Source organism: Herpailurus yagouaroundi, unplaced genomic scaffold (assembly GCF_014898765.1).
Source record: "Herpailurus yagouaroundi ecotype Mexico unplaced genomic scaffold, PumYag 190, whole genome shotgun sequence".
Lineage (NCBI taxonomy): Eukaryota > Metazoa > Chordata > Mammalia > Carnivora > Felidae > Herpailurus > Herpailurus yagouaroundi.
This window is the reverse complement of record NW_024412421.1, coordinates 35034979-35059289: the sequence shown is the minus strand read 5'-3', so window position 1 is coordinate 35059289 and position 24311 is coordinate 35034979. Positions and strand designations below refer to the sequence as shown.

Genomic DNA, 24311 nt, shown 5'->3' with positions numbered 1-24311 from the left:
CCTAACGGCATTTTCTAAGCCCCCGATTATTCCTGAAGCACCTCGTCCCTGAACCCCGTCCTCTGCGGATGAAAGTGCTCAGGCCTCCCTCCTCTCCCTGCGAGCAGCTGAGTGAGAAGCGTCTTGTGAACCGTCCGCACGGGAGAGTGGAACTCTGGGGGAGAAGCAGACTCAGTCAAGTTTCCACATTTGGCCCTGATGAATCCTGGGCAGAAAAGGACTTGCTGATAAACAAAGTGTCTGGTTGCAACCTCGAAGGTTTCTAGAAAGCCAGCGATTGGCCCAGCAGCCGCCCTGCCCGGGTGTCACAGGCCAGCCACAGGCCTTGTCAGAAGGCCTCTCACACCGAGCTGTCCCGGGACACGAGTCGGCCCCGGCCTGCCCAGCATGGAGGGGCCCGTGCCTTCTTCCCCTGTCTCTGCGCTGAGGAGGACAGTCCCAGGACCGCGTGGTTCGTCTGAGGCTGCAGAGAGAGTGCACGTCGCCCATAGACGGAGCCTGGCGGGGGACCCCTCTCCCCCTGGGCTGGCCGGGGTCTGGGCCTCCCTGAAATGGACCGACTGGTCCTGGGTTGTTCATGGGGCGTGTCTCATGAGGCAACCTCCAACCGGACCAAACTGGGTCCCCCCGTGTCCCCTAAGGACCCAGCACAGTGAGCATGTGTGTAAGTGGAAGGATATGGAAGGATACACGACCCCATCGTGTGCAGCCGACCCAGGCCGGGGTCCTTGTGCAGATCACGCCCAGCACTTTCCAGGATAGCGGGTGCTGTCCTTGCCGACCTCCCACTTGCTCCACACCCTCCCCACACTCCCCTCCATCAGCTCATGGGACCCCAAACAGGACCCCGGGCTCTAATAAAAACATAGCATGTCCCACGTTTTCTCCAGGATAACCTATATGATCTGTGAGCCTCCGTACCTTTTCGCTACTGTTTTGGGGACGAGTGAAAAGCAAAACAAAACAAATCGACAGGCAAAAAAACCCTTAAACTCCCAGCGCACCATTGTTTTTTAATCCCCGCCCCCTTGAAGAACCCAGAACCGAGTAACAGTGATGAAATATTTTACAGTGACTTCAACAAAAAACGGAGCGTGAACCAGCTTTTAAAAAGGCACTTTATTTTAATAAAGAATAAAAGAGATCAATATACGCTTTAAATGGATACAAAAATAAATATTCATTTAGCATATTCAAGATACACGCTTTACCATTCGTTTGAGCTAGAAACCGGATTTCAGAAAACGGGTCTGTTACCCCCAACAATGTGAGGCCGGCTCTGTCCGCCAAAGAGGAAAAGCCACTCTTGCGCACTTTCCTATATTTTCAGGTGAATTCAAACACACCTATAGGGCCTACGACCATAAAGTCTCACTACATATGCCACGCCTGCGTCACCTTCATGGAAGCAGCCGCGAAAGTGAACCAGTCTTCCTCGGCTTGGATTTTAAACCAGCGACTCATGGTTACAAGGGGGCCAGGCTGGCAATCTCGTCCCCCAGATCCCGGCTCCTCCCACACCTCAAGGTGAAAGCCGACAGGCGAGGTCCCTTCGTGCCCCGTCGCTGTCAGTCAGGGCTGGTGGCCACGAGGCTGGGTTATGAAGGAGAAAGAACGGGGTGACGGCTCTTCTCCCCCTCCCACCCCCGCTCCACAGAGAGTTGGGGGGAAAGCCCGCAGACCCTCCCCGACCCTGCCAGGGGTCCACACTGCAAGTGGGACGGGCTCACCCCGGCCGCCGACTTCCACTGGCAAGGGCCGGCACCCGGCCGCCCTCTGCCAGTCCCGACACATCGCACGGGACACACGGGCGGGGAGGGGGCACCCCAATCCAGCGAAATACAACCGGCTTTTTTCCCAGAAAAAAACGTTTAAGTGCTTTTCAATGATGAAAGTGATTTCAGAGCGGCTGTGGAGACGGGGAAGGTCGACGGGAAGGCTGGCCTGCCGCTGCCGTTTTGACACATTGTGGGGCAATAAATGCGTCTGATTGGACAGGAAATAGCGTGACGTTCCTCTGGGGCTAAAACTGGGACTCCTCCCCTGGAGTCCCACCACAGGACTCCGTTCAAGAGTAGAATCTGGTGTGGCCCCAGGCCAGGGAGTCCGAGGGATGGGGAAGGCCTTGTCCCTGCCGCCATCCACCCTGTGACCAGGGCAGCGGTAAGAAGCCGACACCTCTCATCCGCAGTCCCCAAGCCACCCGAGCCGCGCCCACACGCTCACCACCACCGGCTCGTCGATGGGTTGACAGAGTCAAAGGCACAAACCAAAATGCTTGTACAATCTACAATTACTTTTTGAATCTGTGGTTTCTATCCTGCTCACTTTATGTGAAAAAAAAAAAAAATACATCAAAGCAGTTTACAGTAGGACAATTGAAAGAATGAGTTTTTTTAAAAACAGGTCAAAACCATTTAGAAAGAAGAAAAAGTGAGGGCTCTGGGGTGATTGAATTACAGCAATGAAAACACACACACACACACACACACTTAGCTCGAAGCTTCCAGGCCACAAGGGCGCAGAGGAAAAATCTTCATTGTCTGGAGGTGAAAACATACCAGCTCACCTGGTGATGGAAGTGCCCTCCTGGCAACAGATCCCAGGAAAGAGGTGCAGTCCTGCAACAAGCCAAGAGTTCTGTGTTCACTTGCTAAAGGGGGGCAGCTATCTAAGTTTTTCTAAACCTTATTAACGTGCTTAAAAGCAGAGACGCTCCACGCAGAATCAAGCGTTATCAAATCACGAATCTATGGCTCTAACGCGAGGTACAGACAAAAAGCAGACTTGTTCTGACAAGTTGATCTCCTACTCCAATTTTTTTTTTTTTTTCCTGGAAGCAGCTATTTGCTAGTACAACTGAATGCCGAGTCTTTGGAAATATTGATTATCCCGAAATGCTGAAAGAATCTAGCAACTGATGATAATTAGGGGAAATGCAGGGAATACATGTTTTAATCACTGGTTGTATGTAGTTACAGCATCTGGATCGTTCGGCGCGCTTTCCTACGTTTATACCTGAACAAGAGGCGTGACGCGACTCTGTGTCGAACATCAAGCCCTCACGGGACGCCCTTACTAAATTAAGAGCAGATGAAGCCCCGCCCCAGGTCAGAGGGAGCCACATCCTTAAATAATTACGACAGTAATTGTAATAACGAAACGCGAGACGCGGGCAGGACGGGGTGCCCGAGAGAGAGACTTAAACCGTGATCTGCTGGTTTTCTCTGAAAAAAGGTCTCTGGTGGGAGGCACAGATGTCTGGAAACATCCGGAAGACCTGGTCCGGCTGGGGCTCCTCGGGAGGCTGCACCATGGAGCCGGAACCGCAGCTCTTCCTGGCTTCCTCCACCAGCTGCTGGACGTAGAGCTGCTCGATCTACAGGGACGGGCACAGGTCAGACGTGGAGGTGGGAAGCCCGGTGGCCCCGCCTTTGGCCCTAGCCAGAATCTCGGATTACCCAGGCCGAAGCTGACATGGAGAACCTCCACGTGAGTCCCACACGAATGAGCCCCAAACAGGCGGTGCAAGGAAAGGGCAAGGGGCCTCCCCACAGGGTCCCGACCTGGCAGCCGGTGGCCAGAACTCCACCATTAGGGTTTCATTCCTTTGACTAGATTAAACAAGGGCTTGCAAAGCCCGAATCCGTTCCTCAGACCTTGAGGCAACTGAACCTTGCTAGAAAGGTAGCGTCTTGCTAGGAAGGGGGTTTTGACTTCAAACACAGACAAACAAGAAAGGCAGGGAGAGAACACAAAGATTGTGAGTCCCGGAACGTGGGAAGATGGTTCGGAACGGCAAGAATGGCAGATGGCAGGAATCCACCAGCCCCGCGTGGAGGTTCACCGTGCGCCCCGGGCCTGCCTCTGCCCACGGGTGGAGCAGCCCACTCCCTGTTCTGCAGCCCAAGCGCAAACTGGGTCCCGCCGTGCGGGCCAGGAGATCCGGCCCCGTGGCCAGAAGCCCCACGGCCGCCTGTTCCTACCTGCACGAGAATGAGTTTGGATCGCAAGGGAGTCATATCTGGAAACTCTTCTCCAAAGCACAGCACCACCCTGCTGTCGGGAAGCCGGCTCTGGTTGTTGTAGAACTGCTGGAGCTCTGGGGAGACAGGAGGGGGAGGGGCCCCTGTCGACGCCGCCGGGCCCTGCCACGCTCTGTCCCCGGGGTGCTCCCCGCGGCTGTCACACCTGAGCCCACCTTGCCGGGGCCCCTTCTCCAGGGAAGCCGCCGGGACTGCTCAGGCCGGGCGGCAGGAGAGGCCTGACCCCAGCTCTGGGCCGGCGCGGTCACGGGGAGAGGAGCAGAGAGCTCTGGGGACGCAGAGAAGGCAGCGGCCACGGCACTGCAGGTGCTCACTGCAGACACCCTGACCTGGAGGTGACCTGGGAGGAGGCCATTCCAGACACCCTGACCTCCAGGAGGAGCACCCGGGGCGGGATCCTAGCCACATGCCCCACAGAATAAGTCACGACAGCTACCCCACAAGCGCGAGCGCCGTCCGCGGACTCAGCGCGCCTCAGAATGTGCACATCAAGCCCCGGGGGGCCTTGCCGAGATGCAGGTCTGACCCCGCAGGCCTTTGGGGGGGGGCGCGGTGGGGGCTGAGACTCCGCACTTCTGACCGGCCCCCGGGTTACGGGCACACTCGGTGATGTACCTGCGAGCTACCGGGTCCCTTCATCCCCCCGAGGGCCACACGGGAAAGCTGCGGTCTCCACACGCCCATTCAACACACGGGGCAGTCAAGGCACGGAGCGGTTCCCCAGGATCGCTGAGCAAGAAAGCGCAGAGCAGGACCCCCCCCCCCCCCGGGGCCCCCAGCTTGGCGGCGTGGGGGGGGGGGGGGGCGCGGCCCGCGGGAGGGAGGCGAGGTCTCTGCGAGCCGGGGGAGGCCAGCCGGCGGTGGTACCGACCTCGGAAGAACTGGCTGGTGTCGAAGACCTGCACCACCTCGTCCCGCTCCAGCTTGTTGGGCCTGTCCCTGCGCGGGACGGCGTTGCCGCTGCAGAACACGCGGCCCTGGCACCGGCGCCTGACGAGCACGCCCTGCCGGCTGCTGTGCAGGAGCACGCCCCGCTCCAGGTGCCCGAACAGCTTCCGCGTCACCTGCCTCTGCCGCTCGCTGGGGATGGCGTCGGCCGGCGGGAAGCACACCAGCTCCAGGCCCTCGGGCCCGAGCAGCCCGGCGCCGGGCGGGCCCGGGGGGCTCAGCGACAGGCGGCAGCCCTCGGGGCGGGTGGTGGTGGTCCGGCCCACCAGCTTGCCCCCGTAGTAGAAGCTGATGACCATCTGGGAGAAGGCTGCGGGGAGGAGGAGGGCGACAGGTCAGCTCCGCCAGGAGCGGGGGGGGGGGGGGGTCCCCGGTCCCTTCCGGGCCGGTGCCCAGCGCTCTCCTTCCTCCCAAGCAGGCCGGTTGGCTCCTCGTGTGCCTGGGACCCCTCGGCGTTGCGGGAAGTTCACGCACCCCTTCCAGAACCGGTGTCTTTGTGAGCACGAGGACATACGCAGAATGACTCAGGAAGCCAGTGACTCGAAAGACAAAAGAAGTGTTCTCGTGCTCTCCGTTCTCCCGGGGAAGGTCGCAGGGACCGGTACGGTTTAGAAGTCAGTAGAAGTGCCCCGTCACACGGCACTCTGTGACCGTCATACGACGTCATATAATACCCGTAAGCGACACGCCGTGTTATCCGTTACCCGACAGATACACCGTCGCTCGTGCTATGGAGCAACGGGGCCCGTGACCGGATTCACAACGGACAGAAGTGTGAGATTGGAACTCCAGGCCAGGGAGAACAGACACGTCTTCTTTTCCTTGACACGTTCACAGCCCTCTTGGGGTCCCTTGGATTTCAAACCACGAATCCCTCCAAACCCTTCATCTAAGCCTGTTCTTAGAAGAGTCTGAAAAATCATTCAAGTTAAGTCAACGTTTCCCCAGATGCGCTACACTTAAGGAGGTCGGGGAAGGAGGCAGGGCGGTGACCCAGAGTTAAGTAAATGAAAGGATTATTCAATTCTCAGGGCGCCGGGTGGCTCAGTCGGTTAAGCGACGAACTGGCTTAGGTCCTGATCTTGCGATTTCTGAGTTCAAGCCTCAAGTGGGGGCCCTGTGCTGACAGCTCAGAGCCTGGAGCCGGCTTCGGATTCTGTGCCTCCCACTCTCTGTGTCCCTCCCCCATGCACACACACACGCATTCTCTCTCTCTCTCTCTTAAAAGACATAAAAACTTTTTTTGTAATGACATTTAGAGAAAAAGAGCACGTTACCAGGTGGTACCCAGATATGGAAAACCATCGTGCAAGTGGGGCTCCAGTAACTGAAATTTGGGAACCTTTAAGCTAAGGCAGGAATGAAGACAACAGCTAACTCCTGCGACAGTCCCAGAAAAATCTGCATTTTGACAGCTTTAAACTACAAGGATTACAGGCACTATCAGCAAACTTGGTGAGTCTGGGGCACCTCCTAAGGGTCCCAGAGCAGTCCAGGGCTGCCTTCTAGAGCCACACAAACTGTGAGCTGCCCACCCCCATGGCAACCCCTCGAGTTGTGCAGTGCACCACCCACACAACAGTCAGGGGCAGCCCTGTGGGTGGCCACCTTCCTCACCCAGGTTAATACTGCTGTGCACTTATAATTTCTTGCCCCCCCCCCAACTGGGCTCTGATTAAGAATCATTTGCTCAATCAAATAATAAGACCCCCCGCTGCTGTGGGCACAGGCTCCATCTTCCCCCACATGGGGGTTAAACGGCATTCTAGAACCACTCTGGGTTGGGAGCTTCAGGTATTCCGGTCCAATTCATTTATATGACATGTGGGAAAACTGAGGCCCAGCTGAGGTCACCCAGCTGGTGAGTGACACGTCTCGTCCCGTCCAGTTCCCCATCCTGCGCACTGTGCCAGCTCTGGGACATCTGCATCCCCCGATGGCACGCTCCACTTCCTTCGCTCCAGAACATTTCTGAACTTTGTCACAGACGGATGAAACACTACAGACGACTCTTGTCACCACTCCGCACCCTCGCCCCGCCACTGCCGACGCTTTATCTCACACCAGCGCCTCGCGGCCCAAGGGAGCCACAGATGGGTGCTCTGGAGAGGCCCAGACGAGGCCTCCTAGGGACCCCAGTGCCACAGGGCAGCTTAGCTTGGGGCCGGTTCGAGCCGGGAAGGCCTGAGCGACGACCGTTGCACCCGCGGTGAGCGGCCAGCAGAGACCCACGGAGAGGCCGCCACCAAAGCCACCATGTGGCTCTGGCCAGCCCACCTGGACCTGCCCTGCCCCCACACGGCCACCTGGCCACCGGGGGACAGCCGCCCCACAACGGCAGCAGAGCAACGATGCCAGGAGCACAGACTCCCCGACGACGTGTGAGCCCAGCTGTGACTCTGTGCCTCAGTTTCCCCATCAGCAAAGCAGAGATCGTGGTGGCACCCAGCTCCCCAGGCGGCTGGGGACGAGCAGGAGCTCGTGTGTCGTGCGGTGCTCGTGGGCGGCTCCTGAAGAAATCGGGGTAACAGGACCGGAAGCTAGCCGCGTAGATGAGACTCCCGGAGTCATAGCCCTAATTCCTGGTCGAGGCAGCACACGCCAGGCGCTGTTCTCAGTGCACTGAACTGAGGGGCACATTTAACGCTCACGATGCGAGCTGGAGGCTGCTGATCACTCGACGCCTTTTCCAGGTAAGGAGTCGGGTGTCGGCAGGTGAAGGCATTTGCTCTGATGGCACAACCACGAAGTGGGGAGAGGGGCTCCCCGGCAGGCCGGCCCTGCACCCGCGTCCTGCAGCGCCGAGCCCGCCCCCTCCATTTCCAGACACGGCCTTCCCCCTGCCCCACCACTGCAAACACCGCCAAGCCCACCCCCCCCCCCCCCCCCCCGGCGCCCGCGCGGTCCGCAGCGGCCCCCCCTGGGGGGGGGGGGGGGGGGGCATCCACACAGCTCTGTTGCCAACACTCCACACGGGGAGGTTTCACATAAAGGTCTGGACTTCTGATCCCTCCAGAAAAGCGGGGACACCAAGCCTGGCAGGTCTGAGGCCCGCAGGGCACTGTCTAGCGCTGAGCAGCCGAGGGGCAGGCCCTGCACTCCGCCGTGGCCTCCAGCGCTCCCTGCCCACCCTTCTGCGGCCCCGCTCACTCACTACCTCGTCCCCGCGGCCCTGAGAACCGGGCACCCTCGCCATCACCTTGTTTCCACAGGGTGGGGCCAGGGACCAAAGTCCGCAATACCTAGAAGAAGGTTTTAGGATTTTCTGTGCACGCAGCACTGCTGTGGGTCGCTCCGCCCGCTGTGCGCTGGGACGAGTCCGGAGCCACTCGGCACACTTCCTCCTCACCCGGATGCCTCGGCCCTGCCCCCGGCTCCTCTCCCGCCCCCAGAGAGCACTGGTCAGCAGACTCCCCGGGCCACAGAGCTGACCAGGTCAGAGGCCTGGCCCCGCGAGCCAGGGCGTCCCGGAGCGGTGACAGGAGTGCGACGAACAGGAACGCGGGTTCTCCGCACTTTGCGGGCCTGGGTGAGAACCTGCCTCCGCCACACCCCGAACACTCGTCCCACGAGGCCCGTGGTCCAGACACCTCTCTGAGCCCCGCTTCCTCCTCCGCCACCGGGGGGCCTCTGGGGTCCATCCTGATGGGTCAGGCTGTTCACTTCTCACAGAACTATCAGGAAGGACACGGGCTTTCTCTGCTCCGTCAGTGAGGCCATCAGTGAGCCAGAATGCAAACTCCAGGGGCCACGGCAGGAGGTTTGAGTCCCCAGCGTCAACAGACAAAAACGTGGCACAGAGGCCACCTCTGCCCACGAGGGGCGGGAGCCTGGAGAGGACGGCCAGAGGCCATGTCCTGGCTCTGCGGCCCACATGCTGTGTGACCCAGAGCCTCTGAGCCTATGCGGCAGGAACGATGCGGCGGGAGATGTAACGGGACGAGGCCTGACCCTGGCGCCTCGCCAGTATTCAGCATCAGCCGCCACCATCAACCCCATCACCACCGTCGTCACCACCACCAGCCCCAGCCCCAGCCCCATCGTCGCCATTAATTAGGACCATCGTTATCACGAGCTTGAGTGTGGAAGACAGTAGAGGAAATGGGCACTGGGGACGCTCGCTGACAAGTGACGTTCCTACCAGAAAACTAACGCTACGTCTAATCCTCACAAGGGTCCGGTGAGGTTCTGCCTGGCGTCACACAAGAGAGGCAGGGCTGGGCCTTGAGTCCGTCTGTCCCCCTGCTCTCTCTCCTGCAGAGTCACGCTGCAAAGAGCTCTCGGGACCCATCTTTCGGCCCGTTCTGAGAAGAGCCTCAAAACGGCCGGCCCCTGACGTGCTCAAAAAGCAAACAGCGACAAGGATGAACTGGGGTCCTGCCTTCTGACGTGCGATCGGCTCATCCACGGACCCCTGTGAGCCCACTCGGCCCTCTGGGCTCTGCCTTCCAGGAGCGCCCGCGTCCCACCGCGCCAGCCCAGCCCCGAGCACCCGCGTACCTGAGTGGTGCGGATCGTAGGCAGTGTAGCCCGTCACGAGCGGCAAGCCTGTGGGAGAAAGAGAAGGCCCAGTTGAGCGTGAGGTACCGACCCCAACGCACCCCCCAAAAAGTTCCTTTCAAAGCCACACGGGGTGTGCTCCCAAGGCTCGGAGGCCCTGCCACAGGCTTCCGCTCAATTCAGTGCTTTTCCCTCCCAGCGCCATGACCCACGTTTCAAAAACACGGAAAGCCAGGCCTCGACTCGACCGGCACAGAGGGGGAGGAAACGTCCTCTGTGCTGAGGGGTTTTTGACCAAGTGCCGGGGTGATGCCTTCCTCCCACCCAAGGGCCTGCTCCCGAAACGTCCCTGGACGGCGCGCCCACCCTCCAGGCCTGGTCTCTGGAGGGAAACTGAGGCCTCGGCTCGCTTTCCGGGAGGGATAGCCACCGTGCAGGGAGAGGGGGCTCTCCCAGGGCCCCTGAGGCAAAAGTGCCACCCGCAGCCCGGAGACCTGTGAAGTCAGTTGGGCCAGAGTCACCTCCCAGTCTCCCACAAGGAACAGTCGGGGAAAGAGGCGGAGGGAGGAAGCAAAGAAGTCTGTGCTCGTGGAGGGTCGTTCGAGAAGGAAGCGGGCTGGGGGGGGAAGTGGTATCAGAAGCTAATTAAGTAATTTATTAAGTAAGTGATTATTTATTAATCCCAATGATAATAGGGGTATCATGACCCTATGGGACAGGTCCTGGTGTCTCCATTTCACAGATGAGTAAGCTGAGGCGTGAATGAGATCTGCAGGCCCCCGCCCTGCCAGGGGGCTTCAAATCCAGGGCGCCACGCGGGCAACCCTCGCCCTCCTCCTCTCCTGACGCCCTGTGCTCCCCTTGGCTCTGAGGGGGTCCCTAATGTCCCAAGGGAGTGGCTGGCAGACATCCGTGGCGAGCACGAGTGTGGCCGAGACCCCCATCTCCCCTCTGGCCTCGGAGACGTTTGCACACCCCCTCCTTCCCCTCCGACCCCTCCAGGAGCGCAGGAGACAAGCAAACCCCTCCTACGGGGAGGGCCCACGTGCCCCCCGAGAAGCAGTGGCGAAGGGGCCACGGGCATCACTGTGGACTCAGTTACCTTCGATAAAATAGGGCTCACGGTAGAACCACCGCCCCGCCTGCCCCCAGCTGCCTGAAGGCTGAAAGGAGTCGGTGCCCAGACCACTCGAACGAGCCCCGCACGCCGGCCGCACTGGGGGTCCCCTCCTCACCTGCGCTGGGCTGCTGGATCCACCAGTCTGAGAGCAGCTGGCCCCTGCAGGCCTCTGGCGGAGAAGGACTCCTTTTGACTACCCCCATGTAATCGTCCACGGAAGGCTGGAGGAACAGGGTGAGAGAGAACAGCATTGTGGTCGGCGGGCTTCCAAAGTGGGGCTCCGGTGTTCGTAAAGGCAAACGGTTTAGACTTAACCAAAGCCACACTGTCACCTTTTATCCCAAGACAAAGGGAACGTTTTACTTCGCCTCTTGAAAGGCCTAAGACAAATCCACCAGGCTGAGCGGCCCAAACCACACGCCCGACTTACCGGCCCCTGCGGGACCCCTAATAAGCTTACGGGCGCCAGTTGCAAAACCAAATGGCCACGGGTCGCCCAGCTGCCCGGATGCCCCGGGGAAGCAGACAAGCGCTGGGACGCCGAGGCACGGCGACGCCGACGCCGGACAAACTCGGCCACGACCGGGCAGGCCCCGCGCGCCGTTCCACGCCCACGCTTCCGACCTCTGACCCACTCCTCAACGGATGCGGATAAATCTGGGTAGGAAGCATTTTGAAATCTGCTTTCCTTGGGATCCTGCTGCGCCAACCCAACCTCTCTCAGCTGAGTCAGCAGAAAAGCCTCGTGCAGAAAACGGGACGTTGCTGGAGAGACACGAAGCCCGGAGTCCACTTGGCCTGCTGCCAGAGACCACGCAGAAACTTAACAGCTGCCATCGGCAGAAAACTCAGCAGCCGAGAGGAGGCGGCGTTTTGTTATCTGCGCCTCCTGACAGCCACGCTACTCTTAAAAGTTCTGGTGCTGCCACGACGGTATTAAGGAGAACGTCCACAGCACCCACACCGCCGTGTACGAGGACGCCGCGGGATTATTTCAGCGAGGCGACGTCTGCCCTGTACTGGCCGTAAAAACGGGAGTTAAGAAGCAGATGGCCACAGGAAAAGGGTATTTGCAGAGCAAACGCTGGAATCCGAAAACCGTGTGTTTTGCCTCTGGAGACCCCATTACGCCTTTGCTCGTAGCCCATTAACTCGGAGTTGATATGCAGACCTAACAAGCTCGAAGGCCCGCCTTTCCGATCCATCAAGACCTAAAGCCGCAGATTATGAAACAGGGAGCCCGCCTGCCCTGAGCGCCCCCCTCGAGCATCCATGTGGTCACGACGACCCCAAGCTGCAAGGGAAGTCTTTCTTTCATCGTAGCCTGTCTAAGAAGCCAAGAGAAAGCAGGGTGCACTTTTTCTAAGACTGCCAATCGAAATGTTTAAAATATGGCAAGTTTAGGGCGGGAAGAAACGGCACCGGCTCGGAGCCGGCAGCCCAGCCCCGGCGCTCGGGATGGAGGCGGGGAACGAGGCGACGGGGCAGCCAGACGGCAGAGGCTGGCCTCGCCTTCCGTCTCGGGGGAGCAGGTGCCGCTGCCCGAGAGAGCCCAGGGCTCTGCAGGCCTGGCCAGGGCAAGAGGGGTGCCGCTCCTCGCGGGGACCCACGCGGCTCCTCCCAGGGCCCCGGCAGTGCCGCGGGCCGGCCACTCACCTCCTTGATGAGCTCGTCGATCTCAGAGCGCGTGCACTCCATCTCCGTGATGTCGCTCACGCAGCTGGGAGTCGCCATGCCTAACTTGCCTGCGGAAAATCGGACAGGCGCGTGACCAATGGCACTGGGGCACTGCAGCCTTCCGCGAGGCCAAAATCAGCGTGTCGTGCTTTTTGGTTTTGTTTTTTTGTTTTTTTTTTAAATGCCGAGTTGAAGGAAATACAAGTCACTGAGTGTCTTCGCTGGTTTGGAAAAAGGCCCGGAAACTATTTCCCGTGATGCTTCAGTCCTCTGACGGGCAAAGTCAAAGGCAGAAGTCAGTTTCGTGGTTTCTAACACTCAGAGGACAAGGACAGTGGTGCGGCTGGGCCCCGTTTGCCCAGATAGAAAACGAGTTCCCATCGGACACCCTCTACCCTGGGTCCAGGTTCCATTCGTAAGTCAGGCTCTCTGAAGACGCTCAAAGATCTCCCGGCAAAATGCGTGTGCAGATTGGAGTCATTTTTTAAAGTTACTTGACAGGAAACGTCTCCGTGGCCTTTCCAAATATACAGCATGCATCTGTGCACACACGGCAGGCCCACACATGGGGGCCCGGCGGTGGGGGGTGGGGGGGGGGGCCACAGGCTCCGTCAGGCATGGCTGCAGGCACAGAGCGACCCGACAGCAAGCCCCCCACTTCCTCCCCATCCCCCCACCACAGACCTGCCTTACGAAGTGATCAGAGGGCCACAAACACTTGATTGACCCATCGCTCTGTCCTGACTGCATCTGGATTCTACTTTGAAAGACTCAAGAATTGGCTAGAAGCTGCTGATGGGGGCAGGAGGGGGTGGGGGGGTACCCCCACCCCCACGTTGCCTGCAAACCACTGAAGGACAGAGCACAGTGGGTCCATTTAGACTTTATGCAAATGCAGCGTCCCTCTGCCCCCTGAGAACCTACTGCTTCTTTAAAACCCGCCCCTGCAGGTGATGCTGGCTGCACCCCGCACAAACAAGCTAGGGTCACCTGCCAGCTCAAGCTCGGCCAATCCCAGGGTGGGAGGGACCAACAGAAACTTCTCCATTCCTTCAAACCACAATTCGATTTGTGACAATGAAAAATTATCCCAAACTTGGAGGTAAGTAAGGCAGAAACGATGCACACTTGGCCTTTCAAAGCCATCCCGGAGGGTTATCTAAGAAGTCTCCCGGTAAGGGCCGTCAGATTCTCTGGGGGGTGGTCAGTTTGTTTGACTTACTGTTGACTATCGATTAGGGCTCTGACTCAGTCAAGTTCGGTGCTAATTTACAGACAATTCAGCTCCAAATGACCGGCAGCACAGATAACCCCCACACTGGGGTCGGGGGGAATATCCACGGGTTGGGCTCCCCGACCATGTGTGACCCATGCTTCCTGTCCTCTGTTCAGTCTTTATCACTATGCTGGCTCCCTCGTGGGTGAGTTAAAGGGCTGAGACCCAGGCTCACTATCTCTTTGGAAGACTCACAGTTCTAACTGTTTTTGAAATTACATGTGGACCCTCTCACCCTTCCCCCCAGTGGGAAGGGCTCGAGTTCAGAATTTCTGCAGGGCCCTAAGGAGTTTCTGAGGGTTCCATTTATCTGTAGATGCCCAGGGCATTCCTGGACCACTAAAAAACAGGTAAGGAGAAGAGGGTAAGGCTGCAGGGGTCTAATTGCTACATCTAGCGGCTAATCAACGTGTCAAAAGAACGCTTCAAACCGGTGACGGTGACGGTGATTAGCTTTTATCCCACGGGCCGGGCCCACTCTGCTGATTCCCAGCAGCTACACAGGCTGCCACTTTGGAAAAGGTTCGGAGGCCAGACGGAGCTCAGCACATCCCGGTTGATTAGTGATGTCTGACCAGGGCGCCGAATCAGGACGACGGGCTGGGAGGCGGGTTTCCGCCATCCCTGCTTTAATCTCCTGGTAAACACTCTCTCGGGATTCTAGCTAGAGCTGGAAGACCTTTCGGGAATCATCACATCCCAGAGTTCCCACAGAACGATCGGGATGTAACCGTGTGCCGAGGCGTATCTGATCTACGGCGACAAAGCTAACAGTGCCATCGTCCCCAGACGCATTCGTAACTTTATCCTCCATCCTGTCACCCATCCCTTCTTCGACCACCTGACTGGCCCCTGGCCCCCCTCTGGGCATTGCTGGAAAACAAAAGGGATGCCTCATCCACACCGTCCAGGATGCTCGCTCCTGTCTAACCCTGCTCGTTACTGAGCCTCGGGGAGGCCCCACAGTGAGCTCCCGGTCTGACAGCCCCAGCCTCCCCACCCCTTCCTCCCACGGAAGCTGCCACTCGGCCAGCGGATGGTGGCCAGGGTCAGGGGAAAGGGCTCTCCACATCTGCTTACGCAAAGGAGTTGACTGGCAGCTGAGCTAAAACCACTCGCCCAGACTTCCCACCCCAGACCCGGGCTCTCTGGCGGGGCCTGCGGGCCGGGCAGCCTCTGCTGGGCTGAAAACCTGTAAGGGATAGTTACATTTTTGCTCTTCCTCGGGGACGATGCGGTAAACTTTGTATGGCTCTGAAATGTCCAGCTGGGACCGGTCTGTCACCTCCTCAAAATCTGGGCTCTTGTTCAAAGCACAGCGTAGCCTCGTCTTCCAAGTGGCTGGTTCTGCTTTGTCCCCTTCCTTAAATTTCCCTTTAAACACTGCCCAGGCCTGTAGAAACAGAAAGCAGCACATAAAATACATGGCCGCCCACCCCCACCGGCCCTGCCCACAGGCATCCACGGCCACGGGCGAGACCAGCACGTTCTCTCGCCAGTCCTGACGGTCACTTTTGGCCATCACCTCTCGTTCGAGGACTTTCGGGACAACTTTCTGTGACGGATGTGAAAAGATCAGGGCCAGGAAGGGGCCCCGGGGATCACCCAGCTGAGCCAGAATCCGGCCCAGGGCCTTGGCTCCCATACAGCACACATCTTGGATCTGTCTCTGGGCCATTCCTTCCTGGGACCAAAGGGTCTGGAGAAGCCTGAGGTCAGCTACAGCACAAAGAGGAAGTCAGTCGCACATGGTTTCACTAGAATGTTCAAAACAAAGAACAATTTGTTGCTTTTTCAAATCTGCCCCTGGCTAAAATTTAGCATGAGAGGGGAACATTTGCAAGAAGTCTGAATGTGGTCATCAGCTGCCTTGCTACTTTTAATAGAAATTTTGTTTTGCATTTTGGCGTTTATTCCAACCTTCCCCACCCCACCCCCAGGGCCCTGCTTAAAAGGGCAATGAAATGCATTCTGTCTCTGTTGGTTTTCCACAGCTCTGCTTCTGACCTCTCCAAACCCCTTAGACTCTGAACAAGGACGAGAAACTGAAAGCTGAAGACCCAAAAGCCACAGTGCAGAATGGGGCAGACCTAAAAGAAAATTCAGACAAGCATGCGAACGGCACGGTGTGAAGATTTCAAAACTGGAATCCAGACACCCCAATGAGGAGATCGCTGCTATCAGGTGAAAATAACCTTCGCTGTCAGACGAAACCAGATGCAACTTCCAGCCTGGGACAGCACGCCATCCGGGGGGAATCCCCAGTCCCACTCAGGAAAATGCAGTTCCAAAGGTGACCTCCCCAAGGTGACCCAGCCTGGGGTTAAACACCACTGTCCTCACTTCCGGCCCAATTAAACTCCACTACAGCAAGAGTTCTGAAGCTTAATGCCGACACCGGCTCCCTGGGAAGCTCGTGAAATGCAGATGCCTGGGCCCTGCCCCCTGAGATTCTCATTAACTGTGGGTTAGGTCTGAGAATCTGCACCTTTTCCTTTAAATGTTTATTTATTTATTTTGGCGGGGGGGGGGGGGGGGCGCGGAGAGAAAGCGAATCCCAAACACACTCCAAGGGTCACCTCCTGCTCGGACGCAGACGCAAACTCCCCTCCGGAAATGTGTCCCAAAGCAAATGGTTTGCAGTCCCTTCCGATCTTTTGCTCAAGGATTTATTAACTGCAGCTCAGACCATGCATTGATTTATTTCTTCCAAGGAAGGCCCGTCACGCACCCGCTGAGCGGTAATTTCACACTTCCATTACGTTAAGTCAGAGCTTCTCCACCTCAGCACTGTTGATATTTGGGGTCGGATCGTACTTTGTGACGGGGGCCGTCCCGCGCGTGGCTGGCTGTCCAAAAGCATCCGTGGCCTCCACCCGCTGGATGCCGGGAGCACCCCCGCCCCTGTTGTGACAACCCAGTATGTCTCCAGACACTGCCGCGCGTCCCCGGGGAGGCGAAATTGCGACACACTCACACTCCCCCGCCCCACCCCCCCTTTGAGAACCACTGGTTCACCCACATTGCAAACGGACCCCGAGGAGCACGGGCTTAGAGGCATGCTGGGCCCAGCTGGTTTTTAGCCGGAACTGCACAGCCGACGGTAGTATCATCCGTCCACGGCTCGCACTCCCCAGAGAAGAAAGCCAGGACATCATAGAACAAAGCGCGGCCCCGCGGTCAGGAAGTGCCCTGGGTCCGTATCAGGGGCCTTGCTTCCAGCCCTGCCCTGAGCCCTTTCGTGGGCTCTCTGCTGGGCTCTAAACCTCCCAGCTTGGCTGGCTGATCTCTCAAGACTCTTCCCGAGCTAACATCTGGCAGAACAGAGCGCTTCTGAGGCCCAGTGACAACAGCCAGCACGGCGGTCAGTGTCCCCCACCCCACCACCACCACATGTGTCCCCCGCCCAGGCACTGCATTCAGCAGCAACCAGCATTGACCGCACACGCTTCCTGACTCAATGTTACTGCCCCATCTCGTGTTTTAAAAAATCAAGCACTATATTTTTTTTCCTCGAAGGCCTACCGGGTTTGAAATATCTGTGCTACTAAGTAAGTTCTAATTCACTCAGGCCTGTCACAAGGCTGGTCGAGGAGAGAAACAAGCCTCAGTTAACAAGGACTCCACCCACCGCACCACCCCGGGTTTATGAAAAGGAGGCAAAATGCTTTTTGAAAAAAAGCCATGAGTGGATACGAGGGCCTCGGTGTACCCAGGGACGGCACCAAATGAGCCCCGTCTTTTTCACTCCCCATCTCTGGCCCTGCCCCACGAGGCCGGCCGCAGAATCATATCTGCAGGCGATGAAGAACGCTCTGGTATAAATGCCTTCTGAAGCTCCACTCTATCCTCTTAACTCATGGATTTTTTTAAAGGTCTTCTTCGAATGCTTCGAACAAAAGTCTCTCTACGGGACCAGAAGATCCATAAAATGGCTCCGTCCAACCGAGGCCCGACTGCGGGCTCTTCCCGTGGGCGTCGCGGGGACGCGCCCTCGGAGGACGGGAGCCAGCCAGCATGGCACAGGGCAGAGCCACGTGGCCTCCTCCCCCTGTTTCGCACCCGCGTGCCACCCTCCCCGTGGCCAGCAGCTCTGGGGGCCGCCCGCGCCCCCCTCCCACCCGGCTCCTGCTGAGATTGTGGGCTTCTCTCAGATTGCCACACTGGGCGACTGCGAAATGAACGGAAACACTGGGAATCTTACACATTTTTCTCAACGCTGTTGAAACGGCCATGAAGGGCATTGCATAAGACATATAAATCTGGGGCTTTATTTCATTGCCCCCAGAGCGTAAGTTGAAACAGGGAGCTGCGTGAAGGGAGAGGCCTGGCAGGCCACCAGGGGCCTCGGCCAGGGCCCCTCCTCCCCTCCCGAAGAGGCTGCCGTGATGGTCACCCTGAAACCGTGTCCTCGGCACCCCACGCGTCTGCTTAAACCTGCTCAGTCTGGCCGCGGTCGGCAGCCTGCCGGGTTCTCAGTGGGGAGGGGGGGAACGTGCCCCCCCCCCCCCAGGCGGGTCTGGTAATGTCAGGGCGCCTTTGGTCGTCACACTGGGAAGAGGCGTTACTGGCATGTAGTCGGCTGAGGTCAGGGGTGCCGCTGAACGTGCCCCAGTGCCCAGGACGGCCCCCCGAGGAGGAACTAGCTGGCCCCAGATGCCAACAGGGCCAAGGCTGTGGGGCTCTGGCCTGTAGCCATCTACCATCCAGAACTCCCAGCGGGCCCAGAGAACCTTGGACACTGTTTAAATGTAGCCAGAGCCACTCCCAAGAGAGGTCCACCACGAGCCCCAAAGGCAAAAGGCACCACCAAGAGTGATAAGGGAGCCATTACCATTGCCAGGCTCCTGAGCCGGGGTCCTCCAGGGGAAGAAATCTGCTGGACACTCAGGCTACATGGGGCCCCCTGAAGGCGACTGAGTGCACTCATGTCCGCCCGCATGTGCCCACTTTTCTGGAAGAGGGCCAGTAACTGGCAGCAGATTCCCAAAGAGACCCACGCCCCCGGATGACAGAGGTGACAGAATTGCTCAGATGCGGAGCCTCCCCGCAAAGCCCAGAAGCACTGATTACGCCTCTGAAGCCAGCTGCGACCTGCCTATGCTCCGCTCTGGGGCCAGGGATGATCTCCGGTCGCTTCTGTTTGGTTGGGCCAGCGGATCGGTCATCCCTGGCGAAGCATCCGGGCGCTGCGCTGGGGTCCCGCAGGCCTGCGCTCCCTCCCTCACCACGGCCCAGGGTCCGGTTCCGCCCTTCCACAACTCAGCCCGTCCTGCTCCTCCCCCATACTCACTCCCATACCCCCATGCCCACAGAACAAGGGAGAGCTCAGGGTCAGCCACCTGCGGTGCGTTTGCAAACACAGAAGCCTGGGCTCACCTTGACCAAGGGATCCAAATCTCCCAGGGAGAACGCAGCAGGGAGCCTGCATTCCTGGAGCCTCAGGGAAACCCACAGGTGACGACGACCCCCAGGGGAATGACAAACACCTCTGCTTATGGGTACGGCTCGGGCTCGCTCGGGGGCAAGGGCTCATGCTTGGGCTGCCAGGCTGCATCACCCAAGAGCCATGAGATCTTGGACAAGTCCAGAGCAGCACAGCCGTGTGTGGAAGGAAAAACAAACACGTGGGCCAGGCCTGGCACGGGGCGAGCGCTCACTGGGCGCTGGCGGTAAATAGCGAGCCTCTCCATGCTTGGGTACTTCTCATTCTCAAGGGAAGGAAGACTATTTTAGATATCTGCTGCCGCCTCAGGACACCCTACGTGCCCAGGCCCCGGAAGTCACGCCAGATGGTGTCTCTCTCATCTGAGCCGACCCTACACTGCCAGGCAGATAACCCTGAAAAATGAAGACTTATGCCCTCCCTAGAATTTTTTGTGGATGTAGGCGGTAGCGTCCGGGGGTCTCAGGGCCTCGGAGAAGTGCCCTCACTCCCGCTTCACTAGTCCTCGTGCAAAATAAATGGTGGCGCAGGTGATAAAGGTGCCCTCAATTTCCTCGGGGGGAGCATGCCAACAACACACAACCTCGAAGGGATTCGATCACACATACAGTAGATGCAAAATCACCCGGTATATATTTCTGAGACACGTTCGGCACTCAATCGATGTTTGTTTTAAGAAAATAGGTTAACTTTCGAGCAAATAAGAGAGATGTCACTCAACCCCTCCACGGGCCTGCAGGGAAGACAGAAACCACTGGTGACGCGGGGAGGGGGTTCGAGTCTGCACCTTGAAAATGGAGGCATCCACTTCCTGATTATAATCTTGTTTGCCAGCGTGTTTCCAAGGGATCCGGAACATGCTCTTCTCATCGTTTTCCCAGATCAGCCCCGGGTACATGTTGCTGTCGATTTGCTCGATCAGCCACTGCCGAAGCCGCCGGCCACCGTTCCGGTCACACATCCTTGGAAAGGAAATAAAACACATTCTGTGATACTACAAATATCGTCCCGCTAATCGCAGCGCCCCACGTACTGGCACACCAAACAGCACTGACAGGAAGATCAGAGGGTTGCCACACAGGTGCCAGCCTCGGGGAAACCCACGGACCTGGGACGCCGGGCCACCTGCCGAGGGGAGGCCATGCCTCCCCTGGGCCTCAAACCCCCGAAGGAAAAGTGGAAGCTCCCCGGGAAACCTGCAGCTTCCCAGCAGCCAGACGTCAGCCCCTCCTAGGGTTCCGCCTGGTACTCCTTCCAGCTTTCGCCCCTCGCCCTGGTTTGGGCAGACAGACCCATCTAAGGACACCTTTCCACTTGCAGTACGAGGTGGGGAGTAATCACTTTTACGCTCTCAGGTCCCTTTAGTGAGCAGCTCGTCCCTCCGAGAGCAAGCTCCATTACTCGATGCCCAGTCTGACCAGTGTTCATGAGTAAATATGACATCTGTGTGTGCCAAGAAAGAAGAGATCCTCGAGGCTATCCCTCTGAGATGGTTCCTTCACAGCCGGGCTAACGATAAGACCAAGAGTCTGGAAATGAGACAGAGCTGGGGGCCCGCTTGAGTCCCGCCATCTCCCAGCTGAGTGACCCTGAACCATCATTTAACCTTGGGTGCCAGGTACCCAGGCTGAAGCCCCAGGACAAGTATCAATACTTTGCATCATTGCGGTGAGGGCTCAGAGGATGTGTATAAAGCACCTGAGGCCATGCCTGGACCTTAGAAGGTTCTCTCTAAATACCAGATGTCATTTCTTCCAACTTTCTTCCTCGGGAAGTCCTACGACCAGCGGGGACAAAAGCAAGGAAACCGACTCTGACCACTGGACAGACCAAGTTAGCCGGGCTAGACTCTTCCAGAAGGCACCAGAATTTGGGGATCTCACCAGGATGCCCAGAGACATCCTTTGGAGGAACATTCTTGCCAGAACAGGCAGCTTTCCCAACAGCCCAGAGAAAAAGAGAGAAGAGTCATGCCACATCAACTCATAGCCCACATTTACAAGAACAGGGGTGGAAATCCCCTAGGCGGTTGGACAGACGCCCACCAAAAAAAAAAAAAAAAAAATGCATTTCTACTCTTCTGATTAAAATGTGACCTCTTCGGGCAAATCGGTTTGAGACAATCAGTGGAGACAAGACACAATGTCCTCCAGAATACAGTCACATCCAGAGCCATGCTGGTCCATAACGTACATGACTCGGAAACCAGCCACCCTGCAGGTGGCTGTCGGACCGGAAGGGGGTCCGGGTCCCAGAGAGAAGGTGAGTCCCGAGTGCCAGCTGTAACTTTTCCATGCCCACCTGTGGACGTAAAAGGAGTGAAGCGCATGGGATAGAAATTGGACTGGGATTTGGAAACTGCAGACCCAGCAAAGGCTTTGCTCCAACTAGAGAAAGGTGTTTGGGAAAACCACCTGAACGCCTCTGAGGCTCTCCTCGCCTGCAAAATGAGTGCATCTCAAGCATCCCAGAATTCCAAAACAGTCCCCGCGTGTATAAGTTAAGAAGGTACAGATTTAGGAGGGACACCTAGTAACAGAAAGAAAACAACACCACCAAGCACCACCACCCCCCCCCCCGCCCCGGAAAAATAACCTCGCAGAGTACTGATTCCTACAGATCCCCCCTGGAGAAAAGACAGGAGACTGTCCCCTCGCTTGAGGAATGGGCTGTGTGCAGGAGGAGGGTGAGGGGCCAGAACACGATAGAAGGGGTGGTCTCTGCGGGTCTGCCAATTCAATGAAATGTGCCCACTCAGGAGTATTTTGTTCACCCTCTTAGTACTAGCTTTTATAAACCCCGTCCGTGTTCCAGGAGCCCCCTGAAATGAAAAGCAAGATTTTGTTTGTACGGATGCTTTTCTAGAAAGTGAACCAACACCTTCTTATGGAGATTTCTAATGGATTCACAACTCCCAAAATTGTTAGGAACAACTGCCTTGCTGATTTATAAGAACAGGAAAAGAGAAAAGACAGAGAGGGGCACTAAGAGGAAAAGTGATTAGGGGACATTAAAGCGGGACAACACTTCAGAAGCCATCTAACGCAGCCGGTTTGCTCACAGGAGGGAACATGGAGACCCAGAGAGGCACCCTGACCCCCAGGCACCCCGGCCAGCGTCTTCCTTCACTGACTCTGCAGAGAAAAACCACGGTTAAGTCACGAGATCTAAGCACATGGGCCGCCCTACCTAAACTTTCACTGAGATCACCTCTAAGACTCTAAACAGCAGTAAAAGCCAAGATTCGAGCTCGATGACGACCCGCAATGATTTATTGAACGCTAACAAATTAATTCCACCAAATGCCAAGCCAGAAAAAAATGTATAAGTCCAGTCACATGTTTATAACTTCCTCTTCCTTGATTTTTAGGTAATAATTCTCTTTATGGGCCAAGTCCTATCTGGAGCTAATCTGCATCCCAATAAATGAGTCCGGGGGATCAGGCTTCCCAGGCAGGAGATGATAAGACGCTTAGCCCGGGCCCCACCCAACCCAGATTCCAGGATGTGCCCATGAGGCCACAGAGGACTCACCTCCCGCACTCCTCAGGGCCCCTGGGCATTTGCCTGGTGGCCACAAATCCCCATCTCCCCTGACCCCAGACCAAAAGCATCAAAGCCATTTCTTGCCTGGGCCTCAATCTTTCTGAAATGACTGAACCCAATTCTGTTCATGGAGGAACCGGACACAACCCCGAAGGACAGGCTCAGAAGCTTCATTTAAGGACCAGTTCCTAATTTAGGTTAAAAGAAAAAAAAAGTGTCATATCTCCCCATATGTTGAAGGGTTAGGTTGTTTTGGGTCTTTTAATGTTTATTTTTGAGAGAGAGAGAGAGAGAGAGCGCGAGCACGAGCAGGGGAGAGGCAGACACAGAATCCGAAGCACGCTCCAGGCCCTGAGCTGTCAGCACAGAGCCAGATGCAGGGCTCCAACTCAGGAACCAGGAGATCATGACCTGAGCCGAAGTCAGATGCTTAACCCACTGAGCCACCCAGGTGCCCCCAGGGATAGTCTGAAGTTCTGGAAAATTCAGTCTCCAGTTTCCATTCACAACACCCTCCACAACCTTGGGGAAGCAACATATCTCACCTTAGAAAGTCTCCCCTTGGCCCTGGAGCTTTTACACCAAAATGCTCCCGTTTGCTGTGAGCCCTACACAGCCTTTCTCGCCAGGGACCACTGGGCTATGACAGGAGCAAAGGGCCGCAAACCCACTCAAAAATCCTAACTGTCAGCAGGCAGAAGAAAACCCCAGGGCGCACCCCTCCACAATGCAGGGCACACAGCCTCGGCAGGCAGAAGAAAACCCCAGGGCGCACCCCTCCACAATGCAGGACACACAGCCTCGGCGAGTTTCCGGGCAGTTTCTGGGTCGTGACCCTCCAAGCGTTCCTCCAGGCAGCAGGACTTGGGCGAGACCCAGGGGCAGCTCTTGCCAATAAAGGGGTCAATACTTCCCCTCGTTAGACAGGCCATTCTAAAGTTTTCCGTGCAAACCAGATTTTAAGAAAAGTGGGATTATTTTTTGTCAAGCATCAGCCATTTAGGGAGCGGCCACCCCATGCTCAACGCCTGGACTTTGGGTTTGAGCTCCGGAGGACCAGCAGAGGGGGAGGAGAGACAGAGCCGGCCGGCCCGCCGCCTGGGCCGGCTCCCGCCCAGCCGCCTACCTGCCGCAGCGCGCGCCCGGCCCTCCGCCCGCCTTCGGCGCCGCCGTCCGCGTTCCCACGCTCGCCGCCGCGCTCCAGGGATGCGGCCTCGGGATCGGGCGCCCGCGCGAGTGTAGGGACGGGGGGCGGGCCCGGGGCGCCGAGCGACGGCCGCGCAGGCCAATGGGCGCTGCGGGGCCTCCCGGGTGGCCCAATGGGCGCGGACGCGCCGCCAGGACCGCCCAATGGGCGCGGCCCGTCCGGCCCGCCTTCTTCGAAGCGCTCAGCTTTCCGAGAAATCACTTTGCGCAGGGGCGGCCGCTGACGGCCCCGGTGCCCTTCCGGGGTCCCCGCCGGGGGTCCCGGGGGCGGCGCGGGACGGGGGTGTCCGCAGGAATTCCCGAGGGGACTCGGGGGCGTCCAGGCGCCCAGGCCGAGGGCAGGGCGGGCGGTGGGTGTCAGATGGCGGAAGTCAGGTTCTCGGGGCGATGCTGGGGTCAGACCGCGGAGGTGAGGACACGTCGGGGCTGGGGCGAGGGTCAGATGGCGGCCTTCAGGACACGGTGGGGCTGGGGCCGGGGCCGGGTTCAGATTCCAGAGTCAGGGCTCTGGGATTTATGATGGGTGTCAGACGGCAGAGGTCAGTG

General features: G+C 57.9%; 1 protein-coding gene across 2 annotated transcripts; it reads right to left on the bottom strand.

The window, feature by feature from the left end:
* Positions 1-1100: 1100 nt before the first annotated feature.
* IRF8 (interferon regulatory factor 8) lies at positions 1101-23777 on the bottom strand. Of its 2 annotated transcripts, XM_040443269.1 has the most exons (9): positions 23686-23777; positions 19801-19975; positions 14777-14960; positions 12271-12359; positions 10730-10835; positions 9495-9542; positions 4918-5304; positions 3987-4102; positions 1101-3379 (listed from the first exon to the last, which is right to left on the bottom strand). In XM_040443269.1, exons 2-9 carry the CDS (start codon positions 19972-19974, stop codon positions 3203-3205), a joined length of 1281 nt encoding a protein of 426 aa, XP_040299203.1. In that variant the 5' UTR covers position 19975; positions 23686-23777; the 3' UTR covers positions 1101-3202. The 2 variants fall into 2 exon arrangements, with proteins under 2 accessions (XP_040299203.1, XP_040299202.1); XM_040443268.1 differs by having other exon boundaries at positions 3262-4102.
* Between the last annotated feature and the right edge of the window lie 534 nt (positions 23778-24311).